This window comes from Haliotis rufescens, unplaced genomic scaffold (assembly GCF_023055435.1).
Source record: "Haliotis rufescens isolate VD_foot unplaced genomic scaffold, xgHalRufe1.0.p SCAF_67, whole genome shotgun sequence".
Lineage (NCBI taxonomy): Eukaryota > Metazoa > Mollusca > Gastropoda > Lepetellida > Haliotidae > Haliotis > Haliotis rufescens.
Genome location: NW_025964358.1, coordinates 615,039 through 633,004, shown reverse-complemented (window position 1 = coordinate 633,004; position 17,966 = coordinate 615,039). Strand labels below are relative to the sequence as shown.

At 44.2% G+C, this 17,966-nt stretch overlaps 1 protein-coding gene across 1 annotated transcript in view; it reads right to left on the bottom strand.

Moving 5' to 3' along the window:
• Window positions 1–5,794: 5,794 nt before the first annotated feature.
• Window positions 5,795–17,966, bottom strand: part of LOC124110683 (tumor necrosis factor ligand superfamily member 10-like) — a 70,415-nt gene continuing 58,243 nt past the window's right edge. The window contains exons 3-4 of the mRNA XM_046470024.2: window positions 10,712–10,813; window positions 5,795–9,671 (exon numbers count right to left, since the gene is read on the bottom strand). Of these exons, the coding sequence (XP_046325980.1) occupies window positions 9,235–9,671; window positions 10,712–10,813 (539 nt within the window). The 3' untranslated portion in view covers window positions 5,795–9,234. The remainder of the gene's footprint in view (window positions 9,672–10,711; window positions 10,814–17,966) is intronic.

The window sequence follows — 17,966 nt, the reverse complement described above, 5'->3', positions numbered from 1 at the left end:
TTCTTCCTCCAGAGTATACCAACCAGAGGAAGACAGATCCCCATCAAGGGGCATTCCAGCTCCAGGCATCCTTCTTCCTCCAGAGCATACCAACCCGAGGAAGACAAATCCCCAGCAAGGAGCATTCCAGCTCCAGGCATCCTTCTTCCTCCAGAGCATACCAACCCGAGGAAGAAAGATCCCCAGCAAGGCTCATCACGTTGTCCAATGCATCCTTCTTCCTCCAGGGCATACCAACCACAGGAAGACAGATCCCCATCAAGGAGCATTCCAGCTTCAGGCAACCTTCTTCCTTCAGAGCATACCAACCAGAGGAAGACAGATCCCGAGCAAGGAGCATTCAAGCACCAGGCATCCTTCTTTCTCCAGTGCATACCAACTCGAGGAAGACAGATCCCAAGCAAGGAGCACTCAAGCTCCAGGCATCCTTCTTCCTCCAGAGCATACCAACCCGAGGAAGACAGATCCCCATCAAGGAGCATTGCAGCTCCAGGCATCCTTCTTCCTCCAGAGTATACCAACCAGAGAAAGACAGATCTCCATCAAGGAGCATTCCAGCTCCAGGCATCCTTCCTACTCCAAAGCATATCTACACGAGGAAGACAGATCCCCATCAAGGGGCATTCCAGCTCGAGGCATCCTTCTTCCTCCAGTGCATACCAACCAGAGGAAGACAGATCCCAAGCAAGGAGCACTCAAGCTCCAGGCATCCTTCTTCCTCCAGAGCATACCAACCAGAGGAAGACAGATCCCCATCAAGGAGCATTCCAGCTCCAGGCATCCTTCTTCCTCCAGAGTATACCAACCAGAGAAAGACAGATCTCCATCAAGGAGCATTCCAGCTCCAGGCATCCTTCTTCCTCCAAAGCATATCTACACGAGGAAGACAGATCCCCATCAAGGGGCATTCCAACTCCAGGCATCCTTCTTCCTCCAGAGCATACCAACCCGAGGAAGACAGATCCCAAGCAAGGAGCATTCCAGCTCCAGGCATCCTTCTTCCTCCAGAGCATACTAACCCGAGGAAGACAGATCCCCATCAAGGGGCATTCCAGCTCCATGGATCCTTCTTCCTCCAAAGCATATCTACACGAGGAAGACAGATCCCCATCAAGGGGCATTCCAACTCCAGGCATCCTTCTTCCTCCAGAGCATACCAACCAGAGGAAGACAGATCCCCATCAAGGAGCATTCCAGCTCCAGGCATCATTCTTCCTCCAGTGCATACCAACCAGAGGGAGACAGATGCCAAGCAAGGAGCACTCAAGCTCCAGGCATCCTTCTTCCTCCAGAGCATATCTACCAGAGAAAGAAAGATCCCCATCAAGGGGCATTCCAGCTCCAGGCATCTTTTTTCCTCCAGAGCATACCAACCCGAGGAAGACAGATCCCCATCAAGGAGCATTCCAGCTCCTTGCATTCTTTTTCCCCCAGAGCATATCTACCAGAGAAAGACAGATCCCCATCAAGGGGCATTCCAGCTCCAGGCATCCTTCTTCCTCTAGAGCATACCAGCCAGAGGAAGACAGATCCCCATCAAGGGGCATTCCAGCTTCAGGCATCCTTCTTCCTCCAGGGCATACCAACCCGAGGAAGACAGATCCCAAGCAAGGAGCATTCCAGCTCCAGGCATTCTTCTTCCTCCAGAGCATATCTACCAGAGAAAGACAGATCCCCATCAAGGAGCATTCCAGCTCCAGGCATCCTTCTTCCTCCAGAGCATACCAACCCGAGGAAGACAGATCCCCATCAAGGAGCATTCCAGCTCCATGCATTCTTCTTTCCCAGAGCATATCTACCAGAGAAAGACAGATCCCCATCAAGGGGCATTCCAGCTCCAGGCATCCTTCTTCCTCCAGAGCATACCAACCAGAGGAAGACAGATCCCCATCAAGGAGCATTCCAGCTCCAGGCATCCTTCTTCCTCCAGAGCATACAACCAGAGAAAGGCAGATCCCCATCAAGGGGCATTTCAGCTCCAGGCATCGTTCTTCCTCCAGAGCATACCAACCAGAGGAAGACAGATCCCCGGCAAGGAGCATCACGTTGTCCAATGCATCATTTTTCCTCCAGAGCATACCAACCAGAGGAAGACAGATCCCCAGCAAGGAGCATTCCAGCTTCAGGCATCCTTCTTCCTCCAGAGCATACCAACCAGAGGAAGACAGATCCCCATCAAGGAGCATTCCAGCTCCAGGCATCCTTCTTCCTCCAGAGCATACCAACCAGAGAAAGACAGATCCCCATCAAGGGGCATTCCAGCTCCAGGCATCGTTCTTCCTCCAGAGCATACCAACCAGAGGAAGACAGATCCCCAGCAAGGAGCATCACGTTGTCCAATGCATCATTCTTCCTCCAGAGCATACGAACCCGAGGAAGACAGATACCCAGCAAGGAGCATTCCAGCTTCAGGCATCCTTCTTCTCCAGAGCTACCAACCAGAGGAAGACAGATCCCAAGCAAGGAGCATTCCAGCTCCAGGCATCCTTCTTCCGCCAGTGCATACCAACCAGAGGAAGAGAGATCCCAAGCAAGGAGCATTCCAGCTCCAGGCATCCTTCTTCCTCCAGAGCATACCAACCCGAGGAAGACAGATCCCCGGCAAGGAGCATTCCAGCTTCAGGCATCCTTCTTCCTCCAGAGCATACCAACCAGAGGAAGACAGATCCCTATCAAGGAGCGTTCCAGCTCCAGGCATCCTTCTTCCTCCAGACCATACCAACCAGAGGAAGACAGATCCCCAGCAAGAAGCATTCCAGCACCAGGCATCCTTCTTCCTCCGGTGCATACTATTCCGAGGAAGACAGATCCCCAGCAAGGAGCATGACGCTGTCCCATGCATCCTTCTTCCTCCAGAGCATACCAATCCGAGGAAGACAGATCCCCATCAAGCAGCATTCCAGCTTCAGGCATCCTTCTTCCTCCAGAGCATACCAACCAGAGGAAGACAGATCCCAGCAAGGAGCATTCCAGCTCCAGGCATCCTTCTTCCTCCAGGGCATACCAACCAGAGGAAGACAGATCCCCATCAAGGGGCATTCCAGCTTCAGGCATCCTTCTTCCTCCAGAGCATACCAACTCGAGGAAGACAGATCCCAAGCAAGGAGCATTCCAGCTCCAGGCATCCTTCTTCCTCCAGGGCATACCAACCAGAGGTAGACAGATCCCCATCAAGGGGCATTCCAGCTTCAGGCATCCTTCTTCCTCCAGAGCATACCAACCCGAGGAAGACAGATCCCCAGCAAGGAGCATTCCAGCTCCAGGAATCCTTCTTCCTCCAGAGCATACCAACCCGAGGGAGACAGATCCCCAGCAAGGAGCATTCCAGCTCCAGGAATCCTTCTTCCTCCAGGGCATACCAACCAGAGGAAGACAGATCCCCAGCAAGGAGCATTCCAGCTCCAGGAATCCTTCTTCCTCCAGAGCATACCAACCCGAGGGAGACAGATCCCCAGCAAGGAGCATTCCAGCTCCAGGAATCCTTCTTCCTCCAGGGCATACCAACCAGAGGAAGACAGATCCCCAGCAAGGAGCATTCCAGCTCCAGGAATCCTTCTTCCTCCAGAGCATACCAACCCGAGGGAGACAGATCCCCAGCAAGGAGCATTCCAGCTCCAGGAATCCTTCTTCCTCCAGGGCATACCAACCAGAGGAAGACAGATCCCCAGCAAGGAGCATTCCAGCTCCAGGAATCCTTCTTCCTCCAGAGCATACCAACCCGAGGGAGACAGATCCCCAGCAAGGAGCATTCCAGCTCCAGGAATCCTTCTTCCTCCAGGGCATACCAACCAGAGGAAGACAGATCCCCAGCAAGGAGCATTCCAGCTCCAGGAATCCTTCTTCCTCCAGGGCATACCAACCAGAGGAAGACAGATCCCCATCAAGGGGCATTCCAGTTTTAGGCATCCTTCTTCCTCCAGAGCATACCAACCCGAGGGAGACAGATCCCCAGCAAGGAGCATTCCAGCTCCAGGAATCCTTCTTCCTCCAGGGCATACCAACCAGAGGAAGACAGATCCCCATCAAGGGGCATTCCAGTTTTAGGCATCCTTCTTCCTCCAGAGCATACCAACCCGAGGGAGACAGATCCCCAGCAAGGAGCATTCCAGCTCCAGGAATCCTTCTTCCTCCAGGGCATACCAACCAGAGGAAGACAGATCCCCATCAAGGAGCACCACATCCCGCTTTGTCTCCTTCTTTCTCCAGGACATACGAACTGGGGTCAAGTCAGATCCACATTGAGAAGCAGCCTTTAGCTAAGTGCATCCTTCTAAATCAAGGGCCAGTCTATTCTGGGCAGAAATCATCATAGTTAGCTGGGCTTCCCGTTCTAGGACAAGGGGATGGCGGAGGATGAGAGGACTGAGGAACAGTAGAATATGTTAACGTTGCTGTGCGAATAATCAGCAAATATTTTACTTAAAGATCGAAATCCATATCCATATCCCATGCTTCTGGTACGAGAAGACACAGATAGAATTGAATACTCCCCGGGGAGCTGAGACAACAGTTGAAACGCACATTGACACGTTAACCAGGGTACAAATGTAACGCTACATAACCCAGTGTGTAAACAAGGCGCAATATTAATATGGTTTTATTGCGTGTCATCGTGGATTATTGTTCATACTATCAAACACTGGTTTGCCTGACCAAGACTGACTGGGATGGTGCAGACAAACCAAGAAACACAATGAGTCGTATACGGTTTTGAAACACCCCTCATTAGTGACATCAAACTTGTTGAAGCATCCTTTATTTGAACAAAGGGATGAAGCGGGGCAGGCCAGGTATGGGAACCTCACGCTTCGAATGCCAGATATGCCCAGATTTTGCTTCTCGTATTGTTAAGGGGCGGTCTGGTATCCTAGTGGATGAAGCGTTCGCTCGTCACACCGAAGACCCGGGCTCCATTCCCGACATTGGAACAATGTGTTAAGCCCATGTCTGGTGTCCCCCGCCGTGATATTGCTGGAATATTGTTAAAAGCGGCGTAAATCCATTAGCACCTTATGCATACCCGTGTTCGTTTGTGTCTCCAAATTGGTAAACGTTCAAGGCCTGCATCTCTTAGGGATTTGTTTAACTGACACACTCATGAATAACTGACACACGTTTCTTTTTAAAGCAGCGTATGCGTCATACCCAAATCTCTTACCCTTTGGCCAGAGGCGGCTGGGTAGCCCAGTGGTTAAAAAAAAACACAAGCTGTGACGGTCAGCTCAAAGTAATTGGGCAATTTAAATTGAGGCAGATCGGATACGTTTATGACTTTGATGAAACCTTCGAGCACGGGAATGGTGCTGTTACACTAAGATCATGACCGCTGTGTTTGTTTGTTTGATGTTGTTTAACGCTGCACCAAGCAATATTCCAGCTAATTTATGCAGTCTATAAATAATCGAGTCTAGACCAGAAAATCCAGTGCTTTACATCATAAGCATCGATCCACTCAACTGGGATTATCATACAATGACATCAATCAACCAACCAGGTCAGAGAGCCTGACCACCGGATCCTGTTAGTCGCCTTTTACGACAACCATAGGCGCCTTTTACAGCAAGCATGGGTTGCTGAAGACCTAATCAACCCCTGCCATCGGATCCTGGCTTGGACAAGGGACCCAACTCGGACGCAATCCGAAAATTCAGAAAAACACGTAGCAGTAACAGTAGCCAGACGTTTACGAGGGACACGCTTCACTGTAAACTCATGGCAATGTCCAAGAGCACACATGGTACACTATAACAGGAACATATAAGCACGTTCTTAACAACAACACGAAACACATATAAGCGATTTATATCACAAAGACTTTAATTACAAAAATATCACATGTCAATTTTAACATTTTGACAAATGTTGCAGATCAAAAAAACATCAAAACTAGGCCAAGCATAGATATACACTTTAATGACAAACAATTTTTTAACTTCACAGTTTTAGTCTGGGGTATTATGCGTTAGTTTCAGCATTGTTTCAGCTAGTCGACACTCCCAGGATGCGTCACAAGTCTTCCTCGATGGTCGCCCATGTAAGTACTGACGACAACTTACCGTATTCGGCACAATAAGCGCCCAGGGCGCTCTCAAAATTAGAAATAGGGGGCTCTTATTAGAATATAATTTTGGTGAGAAAAAAACAGATCGTTAATTTCGTTGTTTATGCTAACAGCCTGAAATGATACAAAACAAAAGTCTGTGCGTATGATACACGACAGATATATTTTCCAGAATTTAATTGCCCATAATTAAGGATGCATATAACGCACGAGTGCGTATTATACACGAATAATTAAGTATTGTGTACATTGATCAATCGGAAAGGGTGCTAATTGGGATTGTTCACTAGCCAATATATTAGCAAATATCGCCGTGGGCGCTTATTAGAGCGGGGCGCTTATTACGTCGAATACGGTATCTCAAGTTATCTCAAGCACTAACTTTACACTTTACTATCAATCGCGTGAAGAACAAAGGACAACGTAATTAGAACGCTATCGCATCCGTCTGTGGAATCCTTAAAAAGATAGTTATTTCACAAACGGTTTGGAACAACCAAAATCATGCGTAATGGGCAGTAATAAACATTCACGACCCCTTGCTATTGTCATCAAGGGGATTTAGAGTAACAAACACCAGAATAGTAGCCAAAATAAATCCATAATTACACATACTAGAGAATACAATGGTTTCATGAATAAAAGCAATTCTGGAACACATTATAAGAGCAGGATGCTGGAATGTAATTTTCTGAACACCCTACTGCAACCATTGTGGAGATCTTATATGACGTCACAAGGCGAAAAATGAAGCGACGTTATTTACAATGTCAAGGTTAATGGTCACGTGAGCAATGCAACCAATAGAATTGGAGAGATATAAATACCACCTAGAGAACTATAGGTAGACTAGCATTCTATTATGACAAGGAGATTCATTGGTTTTGTTGGGCGCCTACAAAACTATAAAATAAAAAACGTTAATAACACATACAGGGCAGCATTCACACAAAGAACACGTTAGATGAATGAATACTTGTGCATATCAATTTGAACACCATTGATAAGTAATCCCCAATGAAATGAATACTTTGATATACTGATATAGAGTTTTAATGTTGATGCTATCGAAGCTTCGGTATACCATGGACGTTTTTTATGCGTTTCTCGTTATCAATTAGTTCTACGTGTGATTGATCTAAATATTGATTAATTATTAAATTGACCAAAAATGAGGTCGATACATATCATAATCATATACACTAAATAATGTTGGGCATGACAGTTAATAGGGGAAGGTATCTGGGGTAGTTTTTTTATGGAAACATTTGTTTTCTATAAACAAGCAGCTTCTAGGTTCAACAAACAATCATTTCCAACTCAAATATATTATTTTTTTATCTTGACCAAAATGCAAATTTTAAAGCATTTCACAAAATATCTATTTACAATACACAGTCAACAATTTCATAAAATACATTACGTTATCGCTGTTTCATAGGCATGTGATAATGCAGCGATGGGCAGATTAAACGTGTATATGAGCAATGATACACATGTTTAATCAAAAAAATCATTTCACACTATACATTATAGTTCAGCCAATACAGATAACTATTGGATGCTGAGAGTACATCACTGAATTACAGCATAATGCAGTATGTAAATAACAATACACATTTGACGTTAACAAAACAAAAACTACCTTCGTTAAGGACATGAACCTCATGCTTTACCGTCCAAGGTTTAAACACATGACCAGAGACAAGGGAAAGCCAACGAACGGGCGAATTGCCTTAACAAATTACAGCATGATTTCTTCTCCGTCATAAAAGGGGATTGAGGCCACCTTAACGTGTGTCAAGTAATATGAACAGATGCCCCAAGGGAGATTCAGACTGATGTTTAACGATAACATGGTGATTTCCTTAACTAACCTGGCATTCGTGGTCACAGAAGATGGAGCGACTCTTGCCAGTGGTAAAATGAGTTCAGAGATTGTGTTGTGGACACAGTCTCCGCAGCGCCGATATAGCAATTGGTCATCGGTAGATTCGAAACAGATGTGGAATTATGTCTTAACTGATCAGTTCCGAAATCTTATCGATCAATATTATTAGGAACGCCAGATCCCACCAACAAAGGAACTTAATAACTATCATTCGCTTGATAATTAACATTCACTCTAACTTAAAATCCGCTAGTGAAATAGAATGCCAGATTGGGGAGGTAGGTTTAGACACACGTCGATGATGTATCCTTATGTTTCCCCCTGTAATGCAATGACTTTAGGGTAAAATGTACACGATGTACGTCAGTACCACGTACTAGTTGTATCTAACGCCACACTCAGCAATATGACTGGACTGTAATTATCGGGGAACAAAACACACTATCCACCCAGTCACTGAGCCCGACCACCGATCCATTTTGTCGCCTATTTTGACCTGCATAGGTTGCTGGGACTTCTAACCAGGAATCACCATTGTCAACCACGGACCTAACGAAGCTGATAAATACGTCCACAAAATATACAGACGGTCGGTAGCCGGCAAATGTACGGAGTCAAAATAGAGGACAAAGGATCCCCCTGCAAATTTGGTGTAATTTGGCAGAGTGGAGACAGAAAATGCGAACAGGGATCTGGGAACGAGTAACAAGCACCATTGTCAGCAGTTAATGGACTTAGAATCTGATGACCGTCTTCTATATGCCTAGCAACGGCCTCTTACCTTGGCCAATGCCCATTGAAGACTTAGACTTCATACTCTCGAGACAGCGTGATTGGGGATGATGTAATGACTGACTTGAGATGCCACGTCCTTGCTTTGTGTTACGATAACGCCTGTTCAACAAAGACCTGTAACATTGACGCTGACGAGTGCCGCAGCCCTGATGGCAACGTTACACAGGATGTATTACTCCTAGCTAGTCCTCCGCTAACCAGAACAACAATCAACAACATAATAGAGCATTAGAAACAATGGTATTTTTACAATGGATTCGAATTCGAATATTTTCATAAACGAACGTCAACTCTTTGCACTTTTTTACATGCATATAGCGATGACAAGATCACCTAGAAATAGAGCATTTTTTTCAAAATATCTCACGCATCCCACAGAATTAGATTCAATTCAAACACACACACACACACATATTCATTCACTCATACGCCATTCAGAAGTAGCTTCACGCAAACTCACAGACGTAGCATGCAGTCATGTTCAACCTCAGAGCTTGAACAGGCCAAAATAGTTAGACTTAGGGTCCCTCGAGACCATGGTGATGTTAGAGACCTTCACAAAAACTTCATCTCCTTGGCGGAGATGGAACACAGCCCCCAGGTAGCTGGTGTACTCCCCAAAGGCCTTGTTCTGTCCCCAGCACTTTGTGATGGAGTTCTGGATGAGTGTCTCCTCGCCGCCGTGAGGGTAAATGATGTTGTAGCGGTAGAGATAGTGGGAGAGGGAGGGGGACTCCGTGCTGTAGGAGCTGCTGCTACCGTCATTGCGGACGTTGAAAACCTCGAGGAAGGAGATTTGGCTGTAGACGTAGAAGAGGCCGTCGGTGGGAACCACAATGCGGCCGTGTCGGTAGCTGACGTGGTCGCTGAAGGCAAGGTCTGTGGAATAGATCCAACTCGAGATGGGGAACTGCTTGCCTGGAACTAAAGAGGAAGAATATTTGTAGCCCATTGTTATTCTGACGTGATTGTATTCAACATCAACTTATAATTGACTTGGCTCACAGGCCATAGGGGGCGGTCGGGTAGCCTAGTGGTTAAAGCGTTCGCTCGTCACGCCGAAGACCCGGGTTCGATTCCCAACATGGGTACAATGTGTGAAGCCCATGTCTGGTGTCCCCCGCCGTGATATTGCTGTAATATTGCTAAAAGCGGCGTAAAACCATACTCACTCACTCACAGGCCATAGTGTGTTCCACGAGTATCAAGTACACTCAGATGTCGTCACTGTACCATCTACCATCTACCTTTTCAATTTATAATATTAATGTAATTGCTTGTCTCCCTCAAAAGTATATATTTTCAGAGACTAAGCATTTTTCTGCTAAAACTCTAACTTGATTATGTTAGTTTATTTTGTTTGTATCAATATCAACGTTTTCACTGGCACGTTTTTGTTACGTATGCTATTTTATTTGAAACACGCCGATTGCATAAAGAATTTGCTTTAGTTACAATAGTTCACAGAATAATTCTTATATTGCCACGGAGAAAATAATACCAGTTTGTACAGTACAATTTAGGAAAAACACGCTAATAGAGGAATTCGACTCAGTGCACCTTTCCCGAACCTGCACATTCCAAGTTAGACGACTTTGAAGCATAACTATTAATTTAACAATCACATGCCAGTCAAAGTGGACACAAATTTCATGGATAACAACTTGTTTTATCACCATGTAGAAGGATCTATACCGAAACGTCGATCATACAGCATGATAAAGAAGATGTTATCCATTAAGGTTGTGCCTCATCCGTCATCTTCTGAGAAATGCCTTTCAAACGATACACATGCCAGTGTTCAGAATCATCCCATGATTCCAGTGAATGATATCCAATCAAAAGGAACTGTTCCATGTAGACAAAGCCTGAATTTCCTGAATACTGAAACTGAACCTATCCAGGTCACCTAATTTCAACATCTCAACCACCCAGTGTACAAGGGACAACACTTGGCTGTTTACCTTGGGTTTGGTCCATGCGTTGAACATCCCCCATCAGATGGGCGGCAGGCCTGTCCACGTCTGTGGCCGACCCCATGCTGCTGCTGGGGATCTTGATATTGCCTGAAACACAAAGAAAAACGTAAGTTCACTTCAATCTAGAACATCAACTTCAACGTAATGGGGGTGGTGTGGTAGCCAATTGTTCTATTCCCCACATGGGTACAATGTGTGTTGCTAAAAACGACGTAAAACCAAACTCACTCATTCACTAAACGTATTTATCGCTTTGGATACAATGTTTGTATATCAGTTACTGTTGACAATATCCATTCATATGCACAAAATTTTAGCAAAATATTCAATTTGCATAATGGTAACGGATGAGAAAGTGAAAATGTTTTAATGCCGCATCAGCATTTTTTCAGCTATTCGCGCCAAAGGCACACACCTACAACAATACCGATCAGTACCAGTGTATCACCTGACAGCGAAACCGAGTACAGTTATGAACTTCTGCATACAAAATATTAATGTACATTCCCATGCCATCCAGAAATTTTATTGTTTACCAGCCCCGATCAGATATCAAGTATACATTTATGTCATTCACAATAAGGGAACTAAAACAAGTTATGACATTTAATGTGCAATTCGTCAAACATAGAAATTGTATTTTGTATTAGAGAACGATAAAACTCCAGCTGGAATTAGCACAGGATGGATGAAGAAAACCCGAACTTTAGAACAAATCTTGACAAATGAATATCTAACCCGTGAACCGTCCTCGCGACAGAGAAACAAAACCGGATTAGAGATATCCAGATTTACGAGGTTCAACTGTACATAGATTGTTGTTGTCTCCCCTGAACTGCCAAACATCCTGCAATTGATGTGCGATAAATGTAACTATGGCAGCAGAGATTGAGGTCGGCTATACTGCTTCGATCACACCTTATCATTAACCTCCCTGCTCGCCATCTACAGAGATCGCTTCATCTGATTGGCTGCTCGGATTTGAATCTCAAGGGAGCGTGCCTATGATTGGCTGTTCTGAATGACTCCCAAAGGGATACTGGGTTCCTATTGGATGATGTGATTCCGGGAGTCTGGCAAACAACACGCTCAACATTGATTCAGTTCGTTATAATGAATTATTCTCCGTGGAATTGGGTTTTTACGTCAGATTTGGATTGTAAAGAATCGTTTTATGAATTTATCTCTGATTCCTTAATAGGAGTCATTGTGACTGAAGACGAAGACTTTTTTGTCCCACGGAAACGAGTGAGCTACCCGACGTGAGGGTAAATGATGTTGTAGCGGTAGAGATAGTGGGAGGGGGAGGGGGACTCCGTAACCCCCCAAACGGAACTGAAATGACTGACTTATGGGACAAGAAAAAATATAGGAAATGAAATGGAATTTACTTGTTCACTGTGCGAATTATTGCATATATGCTATTAATTCAAAATTATGTTTTAGATGATAAAGTCGAGTCCTTATTAATGCAGTTCAAAAAGTCAAATGGTTTTATTTTAGATAATTTGATTTTGATATTGATAAAAAGGAGCGGTTTGTGTGCATAGCTATTATTCATACAAACGAATAAGACAGGCATTGCCTCACAAAAGATTTTATGTTTTGTTAAAAATAAATACAGGCCATCAATTATTTTCGCATCAAATCACGAGTACAACAGGCTGAGATTGGAATCAATTGAGAGCTTTCCAATGCCTGCATTAAAATTGAATAAAACCATGAAGTATCCATGGCAACCAATTCCTCATTTTACAAAGAGAAGCCTCACAACGGAGTTTCCCCGAACGATGCCACAATCCCTCTATCAGAACGTTGCAAATGCTCCGCAATAAACAAAACTATGACACTGGGAAAGTGCTAAATCAACAAATCAGCACCAGCACTGCCACTCATTAAAGTTGGCATTATTACACAAAACTAACATGTATTGGCGTAAGATCGACAGCTGAGAGATCGATAGATCAATCAATACTTGATGATTACATTCCGCGATCAGAGCACTTGGCCTTAGAGCAATGCCGGCGTGTTTACTCCCTATAATATGCAATCATAGAGTATTCACTTTCCCTGAAGGCAATTAACAGCGATGTGCTAATGCTGTATTTCCAACCACTTTTTCACACACTGCAAAGGAATCTGGGTAATTTCACAATCAGACGAACGTTATTCTCTGACAAAACTCTCAAAAACACACAGTCTTAATTACGTTTTCTCGCCTTTGCGTATTTATCCGTACCGACATGCTATTATAACAAGTGCAGCCAGCAAGTTTAATGACCAAGTTCTCCTTCCGCATAATAATGACTTCACGCGGCGAAAGAAAATACCCTCGTAGAATTTGACAAGTGACTTTAAATTGCGACGCAATCAGGGTTGTGGCAAAGTGGAAAAGAAATTTAATCTAGATTTATTTTAAGACCCTTCACGTGCTATTGCGTCAACATAAGGAGACACAGCCTCTCCTGAAAATTGGCACGTGAGCGAATAAAGGCAACTATTAAGTGTTCTCTTAACATTGAGTTGGAAGGTGCAGGGACAGTCGATGCATAGTTATGACTAAGAAACAACTTAACTACCATTTTCCTCAAATTAGAACCGTTTCAGGAAATATATATTTTATTTGGAACAAACGGGCTTATAATAATGACACAAACAGATTTTTAATACTTTCATTTTACATCAATTTTATATCCATGTTATATCTCAAAATCGTTACATGCCAGACGTTTCAGTTTGACCTTACTTTGGTAGTTTGGTTCAAGGTAATAAAGAGCTGTGTCTGTCAATGCCACGTCCACTTTGCTTGGCTATCATCGCTACACAAACGCATTGAAATCGGAGACCTTTCAGCACAAGGAGATAAGTGAATATCACGGCTGTAATCATTCCACCACATTACGAGACACGGAAAAGTAAGGACGGCAGTGAGTTTGAATACAATTCGGACATGATAGAGAAGTCTCGGTCCCTGTCGTTTCCGACTTCAATCAAAATCACAAATTTAATACACCGGTACCGCCATTCAGCAGTGAAATAGATGCAGATTGCTCTCGAGGCGTGATGAGATTAAGTGTGCTCAGATAATGATGACGTGACCACTCATTGCGGTGTAATCTCGAACCAGGGACAGTGCATATTAGCTGTCAACGTTGTGCTTTGATTAGCCCGTAATTACAATTTTGGTGCTAGGTTAATCGTACTATTGACTTCTGCCAAACATTATAATATGACTGAGTTTGTTATAGACTCATGGGCGGCACGCACAGGTTATTAGTTCAAAGGCGGCATGGGTTAGTAGTTCAATGGAATCATGATTGTTAGTTCAATAGTCATGTTGTCTATGTAACATGTTTCCGCTAAAGTGACGGCAAAATTACAAGAAAGTATAATAAAAATGTTATAGGCTGAAAACAGTCTTCGAATCACTGCAAGGTCCAAAACATAACTGGACCGCCTCCGTGGTCTAGTGGTAGAGCGTCCGCCCGGAGAGCGGAAGGTCCGGGGTACGATCCCCGACCGCGTCATACCAAAAGACGTTAAAAGATGGTACTTGTTGTTACCCTGTCTGGCGCTCGGCATTTAGGGGCTAAAACAAGGACTGGTCGACTCGGAGTCAGTATACTGTGTCTGAGTGGGATATTCATGTTAAACTGCGGCATGGTATCTCAGTGAGCTAGCACTTTAAATCGGCATCAGTCCGGACTAGTATAAGCAGCCACACAAACACACACACGTACATGCACGTCGCTATATAAGTGCAATAATCCTGGACGCGACGTTAAACCCCATTTCACCTCACCTCACCCAAAACATAACTATGATACCAGTATGAAACAGCCATTTCTTAGTAGTTTCATTTTTAGTCAAAATCAACCATGGTGTATACTCTCTTCTGCCTGGAGGTGTATTACCACAGCACGTCTGTTAAAGGTATTTGTCTTGTTTGTTCCTTGTTTAACGCCGCACTCAGCAATGTTCCACTTATATGACGGCGGTCTGTACATAATCGAGTCTGACCAGACAGTCCAGTGATTGACATCATGAGCATCGAACTACACAAGTGGGAAACGGCCACATACATCAACCAAGTCAGCGAACCCGACAACCCGATCCCGTTAGTCGCCTCTTACGACAAGCATAATCGCCTTTTACAGCAAGCATGGGTTACTTGTTAAAGATGACTTACATTATCGACATTATTAGATATTACCTAACAACCCGTTAACGTAATGGTTACATGTGAAACATGTGAAACTTCGAAACGGGTTTAAGTTTGCTTGCCTTCCAGTATTGTTGACTTTAGTGACCTTCATGTTTGACGGTATGTCACACTACTTTGTGTTTTCCGCCAGCCAGCAGTCTTCTAACAACATAACGTCCAGACAAACCAGTGGTCGATGTTATAAGCATGCCGCCCGTCATAATGAAATTTAATTTACCATGTCACCGGACCCGTGAAGATCCGGGTTCGAATAGGTCTTAGCAACCCATGCTTGCCGTAAAAGGCGACTGTACTTGTCGTAACAGGCGACTAATGGGATCGGGTGGTCAGGCTCGCTGACTTGGTTGATGAGTGTCATAGTATCCCAATTGCGTGGATCGATGCTCTTAGTGTCAATCACTGGATTGTCTACAGATATAACGAACTCAAAGGGATCACTAATTTTAGTTCGTTATAAACGTAGTTTGTTATAAGCATATGTACAGCATAACCACAGCAGATAGTCGGGACAAAAAAGTAAGTTCGCTATATCCGTCAGTTCGTTATAAGCGTGTTCGTTATAAACGTAGTTTACTGTACAAGGTTTCTACCCGTATTCTTCCGATCACGGGCATCGCCCTGACTAAACAAGGATCTGGAATTCGAACCTCGACCACCACAGGCAATGGTCGAAACTCACAGCGACAAGAGTCAGACCACTTCCACCGACCGTTCCACTACAGATGTGTTGATTTAAAAGCGTATGCTGCGACAACCACTCACAGTCAAACAGTGCCGTTACCGATGACGAACTTGAGTTCCATTATCTCAAAGCAACTCACACCAAGCTCACAAAACCCACTCCAACTCAACGTCACTGATTAACCGAGCAATGGTCCTGTCTGAGATTTCACCTAACAGAGGATGCGGACTAAAGTAACCGTATCTTTCAGCTCGAGTGCTGTTGGTAATCCCAGAGGTAATCCGGCCTCCACAAGGGGATAACACGGAGAAACCCAACACTCCACATCTCCACAGTGGCACGGGAGCCAATCTATCAGAAATGACACATGTTCATTCAAGTGGTTTTGAAATAAATTTGAGCTATCGCTGTGAGTGAGAATTCATGTTTCTGCAACAAGTAAACATTTCAAATGCTGCGGGATTATTTCTCCTTGTCAGGACTCGGTGACAGGCGCCATTGCTCCTGCTGAGAAACTCCAATTTGGGATATTTGAAATAATCAAACATAGCATATCTTTTTCAAACTGGGGAAAATGGTTCTCCGTAATGGGATTGTGTGTTTGAACACGACAATACAGCGACAGGGTGCTGGTGGTGTAATTATAAAATGTATTGACTTAGTGCTGAGTTATGCAGTAATGACGATTGGAGAGGAACATTTGATATGATGGTTTAATGGATACATAAAAACAGGAAATCGGGGAAGTTTGGAAAAAGAAAAACAGTAAATGTAACTGATTCATTATAGCTACACCAAGCCTGGATACAGCTATTAAAAACGAAGGGGAGCATTTTGTTATCACCATCCGGAAAATTACCTCATCAATTTTCCAAGGAATTTTTTAAAATGCTTCAAAATGTGGGGTGCGCATTCTTGTACAAACACTCACCCCTTCTCTCCTCCCCCCCCCCCCCCCAAACCGCGTATGGGCTTCTAATAAACATGATTTAACCCATTGTTTCACCCTGTCTGTATAAAATGAGTTTGTAGAAATAGACACCGTTTCAAGCCATACAGCTTTTAAGCAGCAATATGATTGTACATCATTCACAAATATGTGGAATCGAACCCAATAACGGCAAGCACGCATCCCTGTCGGCTACCTATCGACGTTACCAATATGTCGAAATTTCCAACACCGATGAATCACAAACTCCGTCTGTCCAGTTAAGATTAGAAACAAAGGACTGCTCCGCGTTGCTACAAAATTAATCCTAACGACAAAAAGGCCATTTCCTTGTCCTCTCGGCGGCCGTCTCTTACTGCCTGTATGAACGAAGAAATGCAATTTCTACCTGTAGATTAGATCTCACTCCGAACGCTACCTGTGAGGTAATCGATAATGCAGTGATTGATTACAGGTAACACTTTGATAGAGAGACATGAATCACATGAATAATGGAAAATGACACTCCGCCATGTTGGTTTAGCTCCACTCACGCCACCCTGCTCATCTACTTCAAGTCTCGCCTAAGCGCTGGCTCTGATAGGCTGGCATTATGCAGTCCTCGACGCTCTGGACTCGCCATCCTGATTGCTGCATAATATATCTCATTCTGTGTATTGTACACCGCAGCGCTCACTGTTGTACATGCCGGGCACCGATACTCGCCCACAGCACAGTGGCCCACACAATGGGTTTCCGTTTGCTGTAGAGCATCATAAGGCTACGATACATTGATGTATTCGATGAATTGTCAACTATGACACATCTATTCTTTATAATGTACTTGCACTATCAGAAGTACCCATAACCTGTTCATGTAACAGATCTGAATCTTTTCTGTTTGTTGTTTAATGCCAGCAATATTCCAGCTACATGATGGCGGTCTGTAAATAATCGAGTTCGGACCACAATCTTTCAAGAAACGTATTGAAAGGAATATACAAAGATATGGGACGTTATGGATCATGATATTGTACTGATTCGTCGACATTTCCTTCAGTGGTCGTAGACGAATGTACAGAGCCTAGAGTTAACTCAACAGCATTCATTCTGTGATTACAGTGACGGCTCAAGTCATGACTTAGAGATCTTCAAATGACAATAAACTTGATCACCTGCCGAAATAGATCCACAAAGCGCAAAATGCAAAACAGAGATGAAATTATATGAACGGATCACTGTTAAGCAATGTCACCAGGTGTTCGTTAAAAAAGGTACGCATGTCCTTTTTCACCGGTAGCATCTGGTACTCATAAAAAGGTAAGCGTTTTTTACTGCATCCAGCAAAACCCTGCCATACGACGGCGACCTATAAACAATTACGTCTGAACCAGACAATCCAGTG